At 42.2% G+C, this 20192-nt stretch overlaps 1 protein-coding gene across 7 annotated transcripts in view; it reads right to left on the reverse strand.

The window, feature by feature from the left end:
* Nucleotides 1-20192, reverse strand: part of AGAP1 (ArfGAP with GTPase domain, ankyrin repeat and PH domain 1) — a 496396-nt gene that overhangs the window by 36275 nt on the left and 439929 nt on the right. The window contains exon 17 of one of the 7 annotated variants that reach the window (XM_075934052.2): nucleotides 1940-3188. The exons of the other annotated variants lie outside the window; for them this stretch is intronic. Within the exon in view, the coding sequence (XP_075790167.1) occupies nucleotides 3122-3188 (67 nt within the window). The 3' untranslated portion in view covers nucleotides 1940-3121. Of the gene's footprint in view, nucleotides 1-1939; nucleotides 3189-20192 lie in introns of those variants that run through there. 7 annotated transcript variants of the gene reach the window in all.

The raw sequence follows: 20192 nt of genomic DNA on the forward strand, positions 1-20192 counted from the left end.
TCATTCTTTGCTGCTGTGTACATCCTTCAACAGTTCTGTCCCCACAGTAATCACTTAGCCAAGATATACACAGTTAACTCTTAATACTTCCTCATGAGTCATTCAATGCAGTCTTAATTTTTCTGTTGTCTGTTAATGACATGTCTAAAATGGAATAAAACCGAAGCTTGGTTTCTCCTTAAAGTACCTTCCCCAACAAGGCGCACGCCTATATTTTGATCCCAAAGTCAGAATACGCACTGTGGCCCCCAATTCCTCCACTGGTCTATTTACCATTCCCCCACCCATCCTTGTGACAGCTTTGGCTTCAAGATAATTGAGGCTGGAAAGGTCTGATGCCAAAATTATCTAGACCCACCTAATGGAACTGGAATATTTACTTATTTGAAATAGCAAAGGTTCCAATTTATAAATTGTTCTGCCCATCTCTTTCCTTGTGTAACGAAATCATAGATTCTGAACAATATGCATAATCTTTGCTTGGTTTTTAAGTGTTGATTCATTTTCATGTTAGTAGAGCTAACTACGTATGAAGAAGCAGATCAGGCCAAGGACATGTAGACCACATGTGAAGAAAACACAATGACAAGAGGAAGTGGCCAGAAAATAACACTATGGATTTCCAATCTCATGAAAGTTTCAAGCAGTGAATATAAACCTTCAGGTTTCTCTGGTGTCAAAATCTACCAACAAGATGTTTGGATCCCTAAAAGTCCCTTTATGTGGCGAGACCCAGCTAGGCACATTCTGTTTGAAGGTCCCATCCTTGTACTATCGTAGAGATGGACAGCACGCTGAATTGACTGGACACTACACTGATGCGCTGAGTGGTAGTGTCTCAAATTTAGAATTTGAAAATATGAAGTGGAAATTAAAGATGCAATCGGAGGATTTTAACATAATCCTTGAAATGGAGATTTTTAGGGACAAAGAAAACATCCTAACGAAACATCATATAGGAGGGACCTACTTAAGAACCACCATATGTGCTGGAACTTCCTGACAAGGATGAAAGCCTGCATCCTCCATTGTTAGTGTGATGGAGGAAAGAGTTTTTTGGAGAGAAGAAGGGGGGGTTGAGAAATGATCTAATTGTGACAGATGACCATCTCATCACCGTGACACAATAAATATAACCAAAGTGGTTCTACTCCTAAGACAAAATGTAATTGTCTTGGTAGTCACCAATTATATACAAAGAAAAAAGTAGTACTTCCAGGTCATAAGAAGGAAAGGCTATAATACAAAGAGATGGGTTCTTATTTTTTTTTTCTCTAAATTTGGGACCAACAGCTTAAGAAAGATGCCTTCATTTAGCTTATCAGTAAAAATGTCACCCACCAATTATCATACAGATATGCTTTGTTTCACTCAAGACGTGGATTCACACAACAGAGCAAACAAAATTAATAGCAAAGAACACAGCAACATTATTTTAAAATAACTTGACCCATGTCTACACAGCAGGCAGTTATTCTGAAATAATGTTGAAAACCTGTCAACTGGAGGACTTCTTACTCTAACTCCTGCAACCCTCACTGGACGAAGAGTAAGGAAAGTCAGAGGAAGAGTGCTCTATTTCAAAATAAGTGCTGTGTAGACGCTCCCAATTTTGAAATAAACTATGCAATTGACGTAAGCTACGCAATTTCGAGTTAAGCCCTGCTGTGTAGACGCACCCACAGAAAAACAGAATAAGCCTCACGTTAATTAAAAGTTTGCTAACCAATATATACCATATGAATGTCATGATGGTGTCTGCCTGTAAGATGGGTAGAACAGGATTTAGAACTTATTTTCTTAGATTAAAATCAATAGTTTTGTAAGTGTGTACACATATAATATAAATATATATATTCTTTCAAATGTAGTGGATATCTTTCAGATTTTGTTGATACTTTTATGTTCCTTGTGATCATAAAATGTAATCAATAAGATATGACAAATGGAATGGGACTTTTTGTATGTCAAAAATCAATACTGCTTGTTTACCGACACACAGAAGGACATTCATGAGCTTATCTGATTTGGCTCATGTGCTGTCCTAAGAAAGGGTGATTAAACTGGAATAGTTTCATACAACGATGTGTTACAAAATATAACGAACACGCTACTTCACAGTTTAATTTATTTACATACTCTCAGTAATTGAAAACCTCCCTCTTAAACATAGCTGCTACAAAGATAGAAGCTAACCATGTACCTAATTGCCACTGAAAATCAAAAGGAGCTGGACATACAACTCTCCTTTGTACTTTTGAGACCCTCCCTCTAAATCTAGACAGCACTCTTCCTCTGTGCCGCTTAAGGCACATTATCAACAATTATATATTAAATCTTGCAATATTGGTGTGAAGAATGTACAAATTATGATGACTTTTGAAGAGAGTAATTAATAACGTAGAATAGACATTTAATGGTCTTGAAAAGGAACTTGAAACAGCACAGCTTATTTAGCCTCCAAAAAGCTCAACTCTTAAATCATTCAGAAATCAAAAAGCTGTACACCAGACACACAGCAGTAGTGTCCGAATGCTGATCCTGTAGAGGATACCATATACTTCACTAAGAGTTGGTTTCAAACGGAGCTGCCTGAGATGTTACAGGGAGAAATTCCACAGCATAATTAAGAAACATGTTTTTTTTTTCTTGTTCCCCTTCCCATTTTTAAATTCTCGGCTGACTTTAATTAAATTTGCCCTCGAGCAGTGAGCCTAGCGAGGTTGGAGAACTCTGCGAAGTAAAAAGCTAGCTTGCTAGACAGGGAGAATGTCCAGAGCTCTTGTCCAGTTCCTATCTGAAACAGAAAGAGATACTCTTTTCCTTGATCTTCTTCTATGACCTTTAAAATAAGCTTAATTTTTTTTACAGTGTATGTTAATGGGAAAAAAAATCCACAGAAGTTGGGATCATGTCCGCAAAGTAGTAGCTCCATGGGATTTTTGATTCATGCTATTTAAAGAAATACAAAAGAAAGGATACTACCAAATAACAGTCCAACAGATTCATGAGGTACAATACACTGGCCCAGATTTTCACAAGTGACTGGTAAAGTTGATTGGGTGTCCAACAGAGGCTTGATTCTCAGGGGGTGCATGGTATTTTGGGCACGCAGAATCACTCATCGCTTTGACAGGCTTTGTTCAAACTCTAGACATCTGTCTGTTGTCAGGAGCTTCAGTGGTGAGCTAAGTGCACAAAAGTAGCCTAAGTCAAGGCTTTGTAAGAGTTAAAATGAAAAATCAAGAGTTGTAGAACATTTAATGATAAAATTCTTTAAACTGGTTGATATCTCCTTTTGGGTTTCCTTAAAAATCTAAAACTCAAGCTAGGTTTAATGATACAGTGAATCTTTAAGCCAATCAAAGCCAAGTTTTGAGGGAACATTTATTTAATAGGACAAAAATGGTTGGAGTCAGTATTTAACATTGATGGTATCATCCAAATCAGTGTTTCTCAACCAGTGGTATGAGTACCCTTGCGGTACTCGAGAGACATCTGGGGGGTATGTCAACACAACTGAAATTTGGAGAAAACTGAATTTGTGTTTTAAATTTTACAGCGTTTTATTATTTTTGTACTTTTTACACGCAAAAATTTCATTGCCTGCCTGGCTACGATTAAGTTGTTTAAACAAATGTGTTGCAATGGTAGAAAAAAATTTGGTGAGAGAGAAAACTAGATACTGGGGGTACTCAATTTTTTTTTTTTTTTGAAAAAGGAGTACTTTATACAAGGTTGAAAAACGCTGATCTAAATAATGGGTACAGCAGAATTTTATTTCATTGCATCCCCAAATCCTAATGAATGCTTTACATACCTTCCTATAGCTAATCAACTTTAAAAACTTTTTTTTTAAAAGCTGACATTGTAGTGGCCATATAATGTAGTTGTGGTGGTACCTTTCCCAGAGCTGAAGAGGAGCTTGGTGTGGTTCAAAAGCTGGTTTCCCTCAGCAACTGAAGATAGTCCAATAAAAGAGAGCATCTCTCACCCACCTTGTCTCTATGACAGGGATCTTATTTTTCAGGTAACTTCTCTTTGCAAGGGCTCATCTCTGGGTCTTTTATCACACTATGTGATGCACACACAGGCAACATCTGTATCATACATTATGAGAAACGGCTCTCTAGAAAGGAATACTGAGGAAAGGAATCCGAGGGTCACAGTGGATCATAAGTTAAACATGAGTTAACCCTGTTGCAATAAACCACCCGACACAATACTGGGATTTATTAGTAGGAATGTTGTAAGCCAGATAGGAAGTAATTCACAAGCTCTATTCCATGCTGATTAGGCCTCAACAGAAATACTGTGTTTAATTCTGGGTACCACGCTTCAGGAAAGATGTGGACAAATTGGAGTAAAACCAGAAGAAAGCCACAAAAATGATAGAAGGTCTAGAAAACATGACTTATGTGGGAAGATTGAAAAAAATGGGTTTGGTTAGGCTAGAAAAGAGAAGACTATGAGGGAACATAATTTTCAAGTACATGAAAGGTTGTTACAAGGAGGAAGGAGAAAAATTGTTCTAATTAATCTCTGAGGATAGGATAAGAATCAATGGGCAGTTTAGGTTGGATATTAAGAAAAACTTCCTGTCAGGATAGCTAAACACTGGAATACATTGCTTAGGAAGGTTGTGGAATCTCTGTCAGAGATTTTAAGGAGCAGGCTAGAGAAACTCCTGTCAGGGATTGTCTAGATACCTTAATCCCACTATGAGTGCAGGGAACTGGACTAGAAGATTTCTAGAGGTTCATTCTAGTCACGTGATTCTAAGATTATGTGTTACAAATTTACAGAGTTTTAAACCTGCAAGAAGACTACATTTGGGATGACAACTCAGACAAAAGTTTTGGTCCAGTGACAAGCCAGCACCATCTTTTCATTGCAATCTGCTGCCCTTTTCACTTAGTTATTTCTCACTGAAGTCTTATCTTCCCAGTCTCTTGCCATAGGCTCCCAGCTACCTGCAGAGCCAGAAGCAAAGCTCAGTCTTAAACAAAGAAAAACAGGGGAAAAAAATCACGAGAGAGAGAAAGTTGGTCACAGTTACGATCATGGAGCCCTGCAGATGCTGTACCTGTGACCAAAGCAGATGCATGCTGTTGCTGCTACTTCTACGCCCTGTGTCACTGTGGTACTGACCAGCAAAGCAGTGAGTATCGTCTGCAAGCAGTGATATTACCATTGCCACGACTAGCTCTCTCTTGTAGGTATCTTCCTATTTTTGGTATGGCACAAGCACACACAAAGCTGCTTACTGTCTTGAATTACTACTGAATGCAACGCAACCCGATGAAGAACAATCTTCAACAACAATTCTTGGCCCTCGAAACACAAAATGCTGAGGAACAAATTTAAGGACTAAAGAACGTCTAGCTATAGTCATGTACAAGAGCAATCATGTATCTACACTGCACCCATAGGTCAAAATAAGATGCACAAATTGCATATCTTATTTTGAAATAAACCGCTACTCCAAAACGTCCCTTAACCCTCATGGAATGAGAGTTACAGGGACATCGGAATAGCAAGCCCATTATTTTGAAATCTATTTGGCTGGATCAAAAGACGCGGAATAGCTATTTCAGGATGTATCCTGAAATAGCGCTGCAGTCTAGATTTACTCTCCACTACCTGACTCCAGCCAGTGTATTACAGAGGCCTTGCCAACACAAAGTTGCATAGATTTAACGAAAATTGATTTAAAAACAGATTTAGTTAGTTAGTTAGCAGTGTAAATCTGTTATGTGGACACACAAACCAATGTAGCTGAAGTCAATTCATTACCCAACTAAGCTAACAATATAAAACTCCATGGTTCCGTGCCAGATTAACAAATGATTTTAGCTCCTTCAGGTAAACGGATGCAACTTTGTTATTTAAACAAGTGCTGAGATGTATGAAAGAAGATACTGCAATCTTCAGTCAAGGGCAATGAAATGTAGCAGCTTCAGCATTGAGTATAGGGAAGGAATTGAATACATTTTTCTCAGTGTTCTAGTGAGCTGTATCCACTCTTAAAAAAACCTGACCATTGCTGAATAGCTAAAAAGCCCAAACCCTCTATCAACTATCTGTCTTTGATGCATAAAGTTGTATGTTCAACAACAATCCACTTCAGTGTCAAAATGCAACCAATCACACTTGGGCTGTGAGTCTTTCTAAGCTGATGTTTGGTACTAAGGCTTGTCTACAGAGCATGTTCACGAATGGCAAGCCACAGCATAACCTGAGACCACATCAGCTTGCTGTTCAGTAAGTCACTGTGTAGAAAACCCGTTGGCATGTTCTTTTTCTGATCACTGATCAAGGTTTTTCCTCTTGTTGCAAGCCTAAGTCTACCAAAGGTCTCCAAGTTAGTACTGACAGTGCTGGTCACTCGAACTCTTTTTCTTTCGAGAACTCATAATAAAATAACTTGGGTATTAAAAGTTGAGCTGGCAGGAATCCGTACACTTAAGGATGCTAACATTTTACACTGCAAATGCCCATTTTCAGTTTCCTTTAACTTTGTCAGGCATTAACTGGTCAAGCGGATGTTTTTCCATGCACGCTTCATGCTGCAGGCTGATGTTCTAACATTTCAACCAAAACGATGAAGCTGTTCATAAGAACGAAAATACGGATACATCGCTATTTTTGTGAATGTAAACATTTTCCTCCAACTGTTCCTTTGAAGAGTTCTAGCATCTTTTTGTTTTGCTTTGCAAGATCTTTCTAGCATCTTTATGCTATGCTTTGCAGAAGCTAGAAATGTGGGAAGTAAATGATCCTGGAACCCGAAAGGGACCTTTGCTGTCCCTCCCCAATTTGACATAGTCAAAACCTTCTGAAAGCCATCATTTTTCACATGCTCAGTAGAACTTCTTGTTGCTAAAATTTCAGAGGATTTTATCTGTGTTGAGCATGTTACAGCCCCATGGAGCTTCTTTGTACAGGTGGAACCTCTCTAGTCCAGAACACGCTAGTCCAGAAACATCCATGGTCTGGAATGATTTTTGTTAGCTGAATGTCCATGTATCGTGGGTGTGACCAAGTTTCTCTCAGTCCCATAAAGTCTATTTATAGCCACCAGTCCTGGCTCTCAGTGTTCGGTTCTGATAGTTATCTCTACTTTACCCCTAAATGTCCTCTACAGCCCAGTAAGCAGTGGCAGTGTTGTAGTGCTACTAGCTAAACGATACTGACCTCCTGTGGTCCGGCAAATTCTCTGATTCGGCACCGGTCAGCTCCCAAGGGTGCTGGACTAGAGAGGTTCAACCTATATCAGCTGCACTAAGCTTACTCCTAGGTCCAGTGTCTTAAACCTAAAATTCTGTGGCTCACTTTAGATTACTGAATTCTAAAAATTACTGGTTGGAGATATGAATAATATTGGAAGGCCATTAGGATTTTTTTTTAGCGTGAAAGTCTCATTAGTTAATCATCTGAACTGTTGCAATATCTGTGTCTTAACGTTCACTAAAGCTTGTCTAGACAAACACTTAGTTTGAGAAAAATGGGGATGTGACTCTCCCAGCATCTATCACAGACTTACCGTCCATGTGAACTCTTTGGATGTCTATTAACAGTTTGCTAATGTGGGTTTGCTCCTATTTCAGAAATGACTAGATCAAGGTGCACTAAGAAGCGAAGAGGGAATCGCAGTTGCCTTAACACAACTGTTGTGTGTTCACAACAGTACACGGGTTCAGAATTCTGGGAGCTGAAATTGTACATTATTGGGAGCTTCTGCGCAGATTTCAAAGACTAAGTCCAAGCTAGAGCATATTGTGCATATCTAGCCAGGAGGTAAAGGGACGCATGACCCCTGAAAGCTGGATGCTTGAGAGGAACCGTCTTCTGATCAGTTATAGGAGGTGAGAGACGTTATGTGACAACCTCGCCAGCTGTGAACCCTGGTCCAAATATAGACCAACTAGGAGTCAGGCCACAAACCAGAACTTCAGCCTAAGGCATGGTATATGGTTGCAGGCAGCTCTTTTACTTCTGAAAGTTACCTCATGTCTCCTTTCAGGCTGGATCATAGACAGTTAATTTACAACCAGGTTTTCACCCCTGGCAAGGGTGAGGAATATTATAGAACTGGATTTGCTGAAGAGGAGATGGGGAGCGGAGTGTCATTAGCTAACTAGTGACACTGCAGCAGGCCTGCCCCCCAGCGCCTGGCGATTCAAAAGGACTTGGGGTTCCCAGCCACTGCTGCTATTGCGGTAGCAGTGGGGGCCGGAGTCCCGAGTCCCTTTAAATCTCCCCTAAAGCTCTGTGCGGCTGGTAGGGCTGCCTGGGAGGTGGAAGCTGGTATATGGTACAGTTCATTCTGGGTAGCTCTCTCCGGACACAGGGTTGCCAGGTGTCTGGTATTGACCCAGGCAGTCCGGTATTTTCACCTCCTGTCTGGTAAAAAAAAATTCAGAAAATACCAGACATCTAACATGTCCAGTATTTTCTGGGTTTTTTTCCCTGCCAGGAGGTGAAAATACCGGACACCTAGGCAACCCTATGACTCACTCAACAACTGGGCCCAGCCCCCGCGCCCCCGTCCCTGAACCCCCTGCTTACCTGGTTCTGCAGTGAAGTTGCTTTCTGGCTTGACCAAGAAAACAAGATAGCCAATGGAAAAAAGCCTAAAGTCCGGAAGCAAGGGGAAGCAATGCCTTCCCTGGGTCTTAGTGCTCAACCTCTCCCCTCTTCCTATCTCTATTCTGACTCTGCACGCACTTGAAGGGGCCATGCTGTCTTAATGCTGGGTTTTTTTTGCATAACTCCCAGGGTCTTTTTTTTAATCCCCCTCAACAACTTTGGTCTCCCCCTCTTTTTCCCCCCCCCATCAACAGTATTTTTTCTATGGTGTTTTTTGCGGGTAGGGGTGTTCGGTATTTTTGGTTAAACCATCTGGCAACCCTATCTGGACAGTGCTGAGGGTTGGCTGTCCCCATCCACACCCCATCCACCTGAGGCCCCGCCCCTTCTGGGAGTGCAGAGCTAGCCCCCCCTCCCACCCTACCCAGGGGCCTGGCAAGATTGTCAGCCTCCCTGCACTGCAGTGTGGAAACCTCTCAGCCTCCCCTGGCGGCTGCATTAGAATATCACACAAGAGGAGTGCCTTGTGAGTTGCAGGCCTCCTCAAGATGGAAGATGAGCAAGAATAATTTATTTCTGCTGAATTATTCTCAGTAGGTACATTTTTTGAAACTCACTGAGAAGTGACAATAGCTTTATCTGAAAGCACTGCCCCCCAACACGTCGGAACTGGTTCATTCCTACAAAGTGGTGTGGACAGATAAGCTTTTGGTTTACAAGCAGTGACAGATTAATACTTCTTTTTTACAGGTATATCTTTTATAAATTCAGTACCCTTGGAGTTATAATGTATGCATAATAGATGGAACGCCGACAATGAAATATCTGCATCCTAATGCACAGCTGAAGTCAAATCTAACATTCTCAGAGCAGGGTCCTTCCGTCATGAGAGGGGGAGCTCCAACTCACGGTTTGATTCAGAGTCTCCTGGCTAATAGCACTCGCTAAAATATCTTAAGTAAAACCTTAAGTCCCCTAACAGCTGTTGGGTCTACAGAAGCACAGCTGTCTAAACTTTATTGGCAGTAAATGTCATCCTTGCACACAAACAGTGTGCCTGGAAAACCCAAAGGCACCTCTTGGTCCATGAGTGCTATCACATATAATCACGCTCCCCAACGAGATGTGAAAACTGAAATGGAAAACGTCAACAAACTCCGGCCGCAGTGCGGACTGGGGCATGCCCGCTGACAAGCGTGCTGCAATGACAGAAATGTACTTTGAGTTGCAATTAGTAGCACTTTCATTTTGGGGCGCTCCTGCCAATTAATTAAGCCTGTCAAATGGAAAAAAACAGCAGCGTTCACATGATAATTTATATAGGGAGAGACGAGCCTAGCAATGTTACTGCTCCAGCCAACAGAATTCCCTTGGAGCACTTAAACCAAATAAAACAGAATGTAAAGAAGTAGCAGAGGGTTGGGGGGAAGAAAGTTAAACTGTCCTTGTTATAATTGTTAACTCTGATCGCTCAAGTAGAAGCCGGGCTGATTAAAACTCCAAACGAGCCCCTAGCTCGGTTAAATCTCAGAGTCCGCAATGATAGAATCAGAGGAGTTTATTCATACCATTAAGCCCCAGAGAACTTAATTGAAAGAAGAGCATAGCCCGGACCTTGACAAGCGGGAGGTCACAGTAATTGCTGCCGGACATATTTAACATTAAGATAATCAGGCCATTAATTACCCTTTGGATCATTAAATCAGCCAGTTGCAAAATGAAATTTCTGCCTCTATTACTCACTTGAGAGACCACAGGGGTGGCTTTTAATTTATCAGTGAGCTTGAGATACAAAGGACCAGGCTTGGGGAGGGAGGAAAGGGGGAAGTAGGGGGCTTGCTTCAGCAGAGGCAGGAATATCAATCCGCCATGCTTGGTGATCGTGGCAAATTAACTAGGTAAGATAACCCCGGCTTCTAAAGGCAGAAGCTGGGGGTATGTAAATAGATGAGGGCAGACGGGGAGATCAGAGCCTGCACACCACTTAGCAGGATAATAAAGGAAATCATCCTTGATTATCAGTGCTAATTTGGACACTGCCGGTAGCTTGTTATGCGTGTTCTGAGTAGCATTTAATTAATTCAATTGCTTGTTAATGAGGGAAGTGACATGTGGGGAGCAGATGCCACCCAACTGCAGATGGGCTCTGGTCAGCTCATCACAATAAAGACTCCCCCCTCTCCCCCTTCCTCCCAGAAAATGGGAAAGGTGTCAAGCATGAAACAAAATTCAAAAGGGACAAAACACTGACCTCATCAGGCCAGAAACTGTTAAGAAATAATAAGACCTGACAATTTTGGATATATGGGTACTAATGCTCCCTGAGGCTGCATTTGCAATGGGGCATCCTTATGCCAGAAACTTGAGATCAGCGTGGCTTTCCTGTGATCTGAGGAACCTACTGAACAAAACAAAGAAAGGTTGATTTGGGCACTCTCTACAAATTCAGACTCAGCAATAGGCCTCCGACTTCTCTCAGTCCTGACAGATTTGCCCTTTATCAATATTCACCCTGTGTATAAATAGGAACGAACTAATATTCTAAGCCATCTGAAGAAGTGGGCTGTGCCCACAAAAGCTCTTGATACCATCTCCATGTTTTGTTAGTCTATAAAGTACTACCAGACTATTTGTTGTTTTCTAAGAAAAAAGGGAGGACCAATTTAACCAACCTATAAATCAGCTTCTGGTTAACCCCATGGAACTGTCAGTATCAGGGGGCCAACACATCACCTGCAGTGGCCATTATCTTGGTATGGTAAGGAGATAGTGTAGACTTTAGGTTGGAGTTTGGAAAATAGATCCACTAAATTATATCTGCACAACGCTTTCTCTGAGACCATCTAACTCTGCTCATTTGAGAGTGGGGAATCAAACTAGATTTCACATTTTGATGTAACGGACAATTTCAGAAACTCTCAACTCCTAATTCCAAAGTTTTCAGACTGAATTAAGAATCTTCCCATGTTTCCTTTGAGCTCTGCCAAACAGGAAAAAAACCACATGATGTAAACAGACATCCTGCGAGGAACTCCAAGAGAATGGATGCTATGGGCAGCAACACATGATGCTAACTTTAAAGCTGCACTATATTTCTAGAATGCTTGTCGGCAAAGAAGCAGCATGTACTGCATAGAGGATACAGTTAGCTATATTCTTCCCCACCATCCCAAAGAACTTCAGCTAGGACCAGGCTGGACTAAAGAAAAGGCTGTGAATTTTAAAGCAAAAACTCCTCGTCAATCTTATAGCAGCTGAATGTGAAAAGTGGGTGACAGAGTCCAACATGTTTGTACCCACGTTCAGAAGTGCGCACTATGCAGAACACCACCGAACTCTCTAAGGTGGCTTATCGCTGCATCAGGAGAGCTGAGATTTCAGCTGAAACAAAGGACAGGACTATGCAGCACTTTAAAGACTAACAAGATGGTTTATTAGGTGATGAGCTTTCATGGGCCAGACCCACTTCCTCAGATCAATATATTTCAGCTGGTACACAAAGGTAGCTAACAAATGAGTCGTCACTCACGGTGCACACCTCAGTTCTAGGGTAAATCTTAAGTGGAAGGTGAATGGATCCTTCCATAGATACCAGTTACTGAGTATTTCTGAAAATGCTGGTCTCCATGAAAATAAGTTCTCCGAGAGCTTGACTGCCATGTATACTGCTTCTCTGGTGACTGCAGGAGTGCTTCCTTCTAGAGAGTGCCAAAAAAATCCACAGGCCTGCAGTCGTATGGGCAAGAATGCTGTTTGCAGAAAGTTCACCCTGATACTCTGCTGTAACTTCAAAACACTGACAGTGTCACATACAAAAATCTCACGCAAGATGTTCCAATGCTGATTTGAAAGGCCGCCTTGTATTACTTGCCTCCAACAATACCTTCACAGCCCTTTGTGAAGTCGGTTCTGCCCACCTACCCCACTGCTGCCGTCCTATCCACAAACCACTTCAGTATCACACCATCCCAAATCAATTTTTAAGTGTGTGCTTAAACAGTATCAATAGCAATTAGAGAGGAAAATCCTGATTTCATCCTCAGATCCGGTTAATTGTTGCAACATTGATCTACTCTAATTTGACTTCTCACTCCAAATTAAACCCACATTACTGAGGGAGGGCACATCCCCTCTCCCCCCCCCCCCCCGACAAAATAAATTTAATATTGAATACACTTAAAAAATGGAAGTTGTGCAGGATCCATACCAAAAAGATTTTTTTCTTTTTTTTTTCCTTCCTGGGAGTAATTAAAAGATGCTTTTCTTGACTAATGATCCCCCTGTTTAGAAATGGGAAGTCGATACTCCTTCAGCAGCACTCTGCTTCAATTTGTCACAATGCTCCAGAAGTTTGAACGACATTTCTCAGGGCTGCTGATAATTGCTGGAACGAATTACAAGCTTTCTAAAGCTGGCCTAATCAGGGGCCCAATGGACAACAATCAGAGACCAGCTGTTCACATTTTCTTTCTAGTTTCACAAATTCTACCATACTATTTTTTCCGGCTTAACCAAGTTCTCATGCTTACTAGTAACTCACAAGTCTTTCTTTCCCCAACATTTTAACAATTGTTCTCAACTCAAACTTTAGCTTGTACAGACTCTGGCTGCTTATTTGCTCAGGAAGGTATCTTTTTAGAAGCACATTACACCTGTTTTTCATCATCTGCACTGGTTTCCAATTTGCTTCTTGGTGCAAATAAAGGTGTTGGATTTGACATACGGCCTCTAAATGGTCTGGGGCCGGTCTTATCTCACAGACTGTCTCTGATCTCTCATGATACTGTAGATGTTAAGATCAGCAGAGGTATTCCAGCAAACAGCTCCCCCAGTATGAAAATGTCCTGCCATTGGCAGTATTTAATCAGGAGTCCTCAATGTTGGAACTTGTATATAGCCGGTCCCCAACTTACGAACGGGTAACGTACCAAACACCTGGTCGTAACTCGATCTGTTCATAAGTCGGATTACATTCACTACGTACGGCCACGCTGTTCGTAAGTGTGGATTTAGTTCGTAACTCTGGTTCCGGCTGTATAGAAGATTGGTTGTAAATAGGAATGGTTGTAAGTCGATGCATTCGTAACTCGGGGAACGGCTGTCTCCCAGACTGATAGAGTGTCTATTTCCAAAATGATCTTAAAACATAAGAGAAAGTATGCCTGGTTTCTGAGTCTTCTTCAAAGGGAGGTTTGAATGGATTGTGAAGGAAGAATTTCAATTAGGAGGGTTTGGATTTGATATTGGTTCATCTCAGTTTTACATTTGTATCTAAACACATTTACATGCAGCAAGAGCCGGGGCTAGCAACGCTTAAACAAGCCAGATACAATGAAATGTTTGTATAAAGATCACAGTCTTGCCCTTTACCACTTTCTGGGAAATGGCTTTTCACATATTCTTTGTTTTACTATTGACCCGCCCACAAGTCTGCTGAAAAGGACCAGCCTCTCCTTTTCCCCTCCCCATACTCTTTCCACAGAGGAGAAATACACAGGACTCCATTTATAGCCAATGATGCTTCTTAACATGGTGGAAGAACCACGCTTGAAGGACGTCCAGCATTTTCAGCTTCTCCTGGTCCAGGGTAGAAGAGACTGGTGAGAACGTCTTTACTACAGTATTTCCTAAAGATTTTACCTCAGTGCTGACTTGAGCATCCTTGCGTGACTCACTCTGGCCCACAGAGTACCTAACTCGCCCCCTCACTTACCCTACGGCAGCAGGCAGCCACTGGTAGCTTCACTCCCTATGAAACGTTGAAACCCATGCAACTGATCTCAAAACTAACCCTTCCTTGTGCCATTTCTTCTGTAAGTTATATTATTTTGGGAACCACGTCATGTCTGTTTCACACACGCACAGAATTTGGGTTTAGTTTCTCTTAGTTAGGGATTTTTTTGGGGGAAGGAGGAATAATCTCATGGGCTACGTCTACATTGGCCCCTATTCCAGAATAGGCATACTAATGTAGCACTTGGGAAGAGGCAAATGCGGGGGGGATTTAAATATCCCCCGCGGCATTTGCATTTTTATGGCCGCCGCTTTTTTCCGGCTTGTAGATAAGCCGGAGAAAAGCGTCCAGACTGGCGCGATCCTCCGGAATAAAGCCCTATTCCGGAGGATCTCTTATTCCTACTTGAAAGTAGGAATCTCTTGAAAGTAGGAATAAGAGATCCTCCGGAATAGGGCTTTATTCCGGAGGATCGCGCCAGTCTGGACGCTTTTCTCCGGCTTATCTACAAGCCGGAAAAAAGCGGCGGCCATGAAAATGCAAATGCCGAGGGGATATTTAAATCCCCCGTGCATTTGCCTCTTCCCAAGTGCTACATTAGCATGCCTATTATGGAATAGGCGGCCAGTGTAGACGTAGCCATAGACTTTAAGGTCAGTAGAGACTACTGTCAAAGTGAGAAGACAGGGTGGCTGTGGGGAGCTAAGAAAGTTTTCGCGGGGGCTACGGAGGTTCAAACAAGAGACTTTTAGCAGTGGGGAGGGAAGAGAACGGTGTCCAACTCCTCCATACTCTCTACAGGTTCTTGAACTGCCCTCATCACCCCCATGTCAAAGCACCTTCCGGAAGGGCATTAAGTGATACTGCATACATCACTGACATCTGTCTGTTCTCTCATCTGGGTGAGTCGGGAGTGTGGTAGAAGGTTTTCTTTTTAGTTACAAATATTTATACATATCCGCACACATGGAGTGCTATCTGTTTCTGTTCCAGCAGGGTTGCTCAGGCTTCATTGCATTGCGACCCTCTTCCGACCACAAAAATTACTGTGTGACCCTAGGGGGGATGCCAAGGTCTGAGCCCGCCCATGTCCAGATGGGAAGGCCAAAGTCCAAGGGCTGAAGCTGATGGGCTTGGGCCCCGAACTCCAAGTCTAATGCCAGTCCTGGCAATCCCATTACAATGGGGTCCCAATCTACTGTGGGGTCCCAACTCACAGCTTGAGGACTGCTATTTTAGAGACAGCTACAGGCAAAAGAAGTGTGCCTCTCAGTCGGACCAGAAGGTGGTGATGAGGTTTGTAATCATGCTTCATTTGCCACGTGATTTTATGGGCTATCAATGGATAATATGCATTACAGACTTGCCAATTCATCTGATCAGAAGATAGTAAGGTTCCTGTCCCACAATTGGGCTATGCAGCATTCAGGGGCGTGTGGGCTGCATGACACGGAAATAGGGTTGCCAGGTGTCCGGTTTTGAACCGGACAGTCCGGTATTTGAGCTTTCTGTTTGGGAAACAAATTGAGAAAATAGAAATGAGAAAATAGAACTGTCCAGTATTTTCTAAATCAGATGTAATATCGATTGTGATGTCATGTCAAGTGTGTCCGGTATTTTTGTTGAAACCATCTGGCAACCCTACATGGAAACTCACACTAAGAACAATATGCAGCCTTAAGCCTTTGTTGAGATAAATGGAGTAGCAATCAAATAATAAGCAACTAATCAATCAACTACAAAAGCAATAACGTTGTTCTAGCAGCACATGGGGTTCAATACACTATAAAGGATTCTCCATTAATATCCTCACACTCTTCCTTGATAACCTGCTGAGAAGAGACAAAGAACCAGCCTTGCCTCCGGCGTGCCACATGAGTTGGATGGGCCAGGTTCAAGTCTTCAGTGAGAGGAGAGGGACTGAAAGAAGCTGGAGCGATGAGCTTTAGAAAGGCCACAGAAGCTAACCTAGAGTTTACATGAAACCAGCAATTATGAACTAACAAAGATGAATCATCCACGAGTAAGACTGAAGCTACCTGGAATGGCAGACTGCCCCTCTAATAGGGCCTGAGCTCTCAGAGGCCTTCTACCATGTCCAAACTTAACTTCCTCACTCACAGACACGTTAAAGGCACACACACTCGTCATGGTGCCACTCTTATAGTTACCACTATGTTATTAATGTTAAAATGAACAGGAGCTCAGCCTCACCTCTTATTTCTGGTTGTTTCCATGTTCTTTGTGGTGGACCTGTTACATCTGAAGAAGGCCATGGACTTGGCCTTACATACCAACTTGCTCTAACGAGTCCATTTATTTGCGTTTAAGCTCTCAAACATAGATGCTGTATGTTTTAGCTCACCCGCCTATATAGGGGAAAGGTCTTGATCAGATGTTAACTTGCCCTAGCTTAACATACAGATTCCTTGCCTGCGGATTCTTTGCACTGCAGCCAAAATATTCTAATACAAACCAATATACCCATTATAATAACAAATAAGCCTGTGATATAACATAATTAAACTCTGCTGCCAGCCTCCAGGCTCTCCCAGGGGCTGCTAGCCTCCTGGCCTGCTGGCTCTGACTGCGCTTCCAATCCCTGCTGTGCCTCCAACTCCGACTGCCGATGTAGTGCCAGTCCCGACCATGTTCCTGGCCACACTCCTGGCCCTGGCTGCCAACCCCAGTTGCACTCCCAGCTCTGGCTGCCGACTGTGCTCCTGGCCCTGGCTGCGGGGGCTCTCTGGTCCAATAACATTCATGGTCCCATGAACTGTTTCTGTTGGGGTCCCATAATGTTCTTGGCCCAATGCTATTCAGTATCTTCATCAAATATCTGGAAGCAAATATGAAGTATGTTTAGATGACAGAAACTGCTCCAATACTCAACTATGGGGACAGGTCAGATCTTGGCCTGCTGAGCTTGGTCAAGTAGACTCATTTGACCATATGCTTTAATACGCTCACATACACGGTCATAAAATGTGTGTCACACTTACAAGGAGGGAGAAAGTTATTCTTGAATTCGGGGGCACCTGGAAGTTCTTAGAGGCTCATAGCAGATAATCAAATGAACATGAACGAGCTCCCACCCTAGAACTGCAGCTACTGGACCACGGATGTTGCTGGACCAGAGAGGTCCCACCTGTACAAACAAGGAAGAAGGGCTAGCCCTATAGGCGGCACACCGCTGTGTGAATTACCAAGAAACCGCTGACACCCAAGAAAGCCCTGTCTTGAGAACAAATAAGCTTTACAATTATGTAGCAGGTCCCATTGTGCTAGAGCACTGAAGTTGTCAGCCATGGTCTTCATCCCCTACCTCTCCCCAGCCAATTCAGACCCACCTGTTTTCTAAAGGAAAACCAAGACACCTTACCAGGAAGGGTGGAGGGGAAGAGGACACTACTTATTCCCATGCTATGCTTATTCCCAGTCTTACTCTCTCTTCCTGCATTTCCTTGCATGTGTCTGCAGTAGGGATGTTAAAATGCGATTAATTTACTAATCGAGTAGTCGATAGATTTTTTTTATTGATAAGGGTAGGCCGTTCCAGTGCGCAGTCTGGCTCGTGCCGGTTCATAGCATAACCTCCCCAGCTGCCGTTCTGCATTCTGCAGCACAGAGAAGCCAGTGCAAGGCCTCTTGCGGGTCTCTTATGACACAGCATACAACCCTCTTCCCTCCCAGCTCCTGCTCTGTATTTTATAGCACAGGGAAGTCTCTTATTAAAAGACAGGGACTGATCCAGGGTCTCCGCATGCTGGCAAGAAAGAGAGATGGGGGGGGGGGTCAGTGGGCGAGGTGAGTGGAGCGAGAAATGCAAGAAATTAAGCAGATCAAGCAGGTCTGTGGGAGAGAGGGGGAATGAGTGGGATGGGGGAGTGAAAGTGCAGGAGAGGCCTTGACACACGAGTGACCATGTTGGGGCGGAGGACGAATGGGTAAATGCAGGAGGATGAGGAAGCAGGGAGGTACTAGTGATTCCGATCCCCTCTCCCTGGTGGAGTTTCTATGGCTCACCCGGATGGAAAGCCACCAAGCTGTGAGGATACGAGTTCTTGGCTCTTGCTAGACCAGTCAGCACATCTCAGATTCTGGACAGTTGTGCGAAGGACCACAAAGCCTTCCTCTGGGAAGGGGAGCTCATGCAACATTTCTGCTGTGATTCAGAGCAGACTTCTGTCCCTTCTCCTCCCAGACTGCAGGTGGGAATGTGAGTTGTTTCTCCTTCTTTCAGTCTCCAAGCCACATGATAAAGTCACCTAGCCGCTATAGTAACATCCAGTTCTCCATCTATATTTCTGTTCACCCCTCCAACATCAGAACCTATCACAGCACTTTTTCCCCCAAGACTCCATGTCCATCGTAGAGTATCCACCCGTTGGCTTTCTTTTGGGAAACTCAACTCCGGAGAGAAACAACTATCAGGCGAATAATCTGTTAAACATAAAATTCTAGTGCCTATCTTACAGCTAAATGGTGGGGAGTAAAACTTCAAGTATGATCATGATTATTTTATACCAGATGAACCCAATGAAATGTCCCAGAACACGACATTCAAAACTGGATGATTTTAAGCTGTTTCTTGTGGAAAAGTTATTAAATATTTTATTAAAGCCCATCAAAAATTCAATTGTTCCATGATGAGTTGTTCCAAATTTTGAGAAAAGAAAGCATTCATTCATTATAGTGTATAATAGAGGGAAGTTAGTTTTGATTTAAGTTAACATTTCAGCACACTCTTAACTATGCTGTTGCTACCAACACCTACATTACATATATTTATACACAATCAGAGCCTGAAATGAGCATTTATAAATGTGCATATTACTGGGTTCAAATTAATTTACTTTTTTTAAAAGGGTAATAAAGTTACTGACAAATATAAAAGATGTTGGAAAACGACATCATGTACAAACGACATACATGAAGGAATTGTGTTAATGCAGTGACAGTTTAAAATAAATTCTAAATATGGAATAGGAGAGAAAATGAAAGCATCTAACCAAGCCCTAATTCAAACACTCAGAGAACTGAATTAGTTGACTTCACCACTAGTGTTTTCCTTTCACAGAGATCTTTTTTATGGCATAGGTTTACCAAGAACTTCTTTAATTTACTATATCCAGTCTTGCGGTAATCTTTAAAAATATTGTGAATTGAAATAATGGGTTGCCTATCTTTAATATTCAGAATCAACAAATCTTTCCAATGCTTCATTATTGAAGAGCAGTAGTCAAAACAACAAAACAGTGTTTTCAGTCTACAGTTTTTAGTCTACAGTTTTTACATAATGCTGATGAGTTAATAACTATTTTATATTAGATCTAGTTAAATTAAGAATTTCACAAATTAATTTAACCTAATAAATATATGCACACATATGCAGGATATACAGGTTCTGTGCATATGAACTTCATGGGAATATCTGAGTGTGCACATATTTAAATGGACAGTTATGTGTATAAATAGCCTGATTAATACACTGCCTTCATTCTCTAAGATGAACCAAAGGTGGCACCACAAATTCATTTTTCAGTGCTAACTAAATAATGCAGTAAGATATGGTTGACTTTGCTACAGTCAACAGAACAAATCTATTTATCTTCTGCAATAGGAGGCCCAGGTATAGATTTTATGTCCTTTCAGTAAATATGGTATGGAGAAACTAACTCCAGAAACGAAGCATATGCATTTTACAAAAAGTACACGTGCCCTTTTGTTTTATTCTCTGACATCCCGGACGCAAACACTGAGAGCAAGTGCTAATCCTCCATCATAATGGCTGATACCTGGGGATTAAATGGTGCTCAGAAGCAGTCAGCTCCACATGCTAGCCCTCTGACATGTGGCACCACGA

This window comes from Pelodiscus sinensis, chromosome 7 (assembly GCF_052426305.1).
Source record: "Pelodiscus sinensis isolate ZL-2025 chromosome 7, ASM5242630v1, whole genome shotgun sequence".
NCBI lineage: Eukaryota > Metazoa > Chordata > Testudines > Trionychidae > Pelodiscus > Pelodiscus sinensis.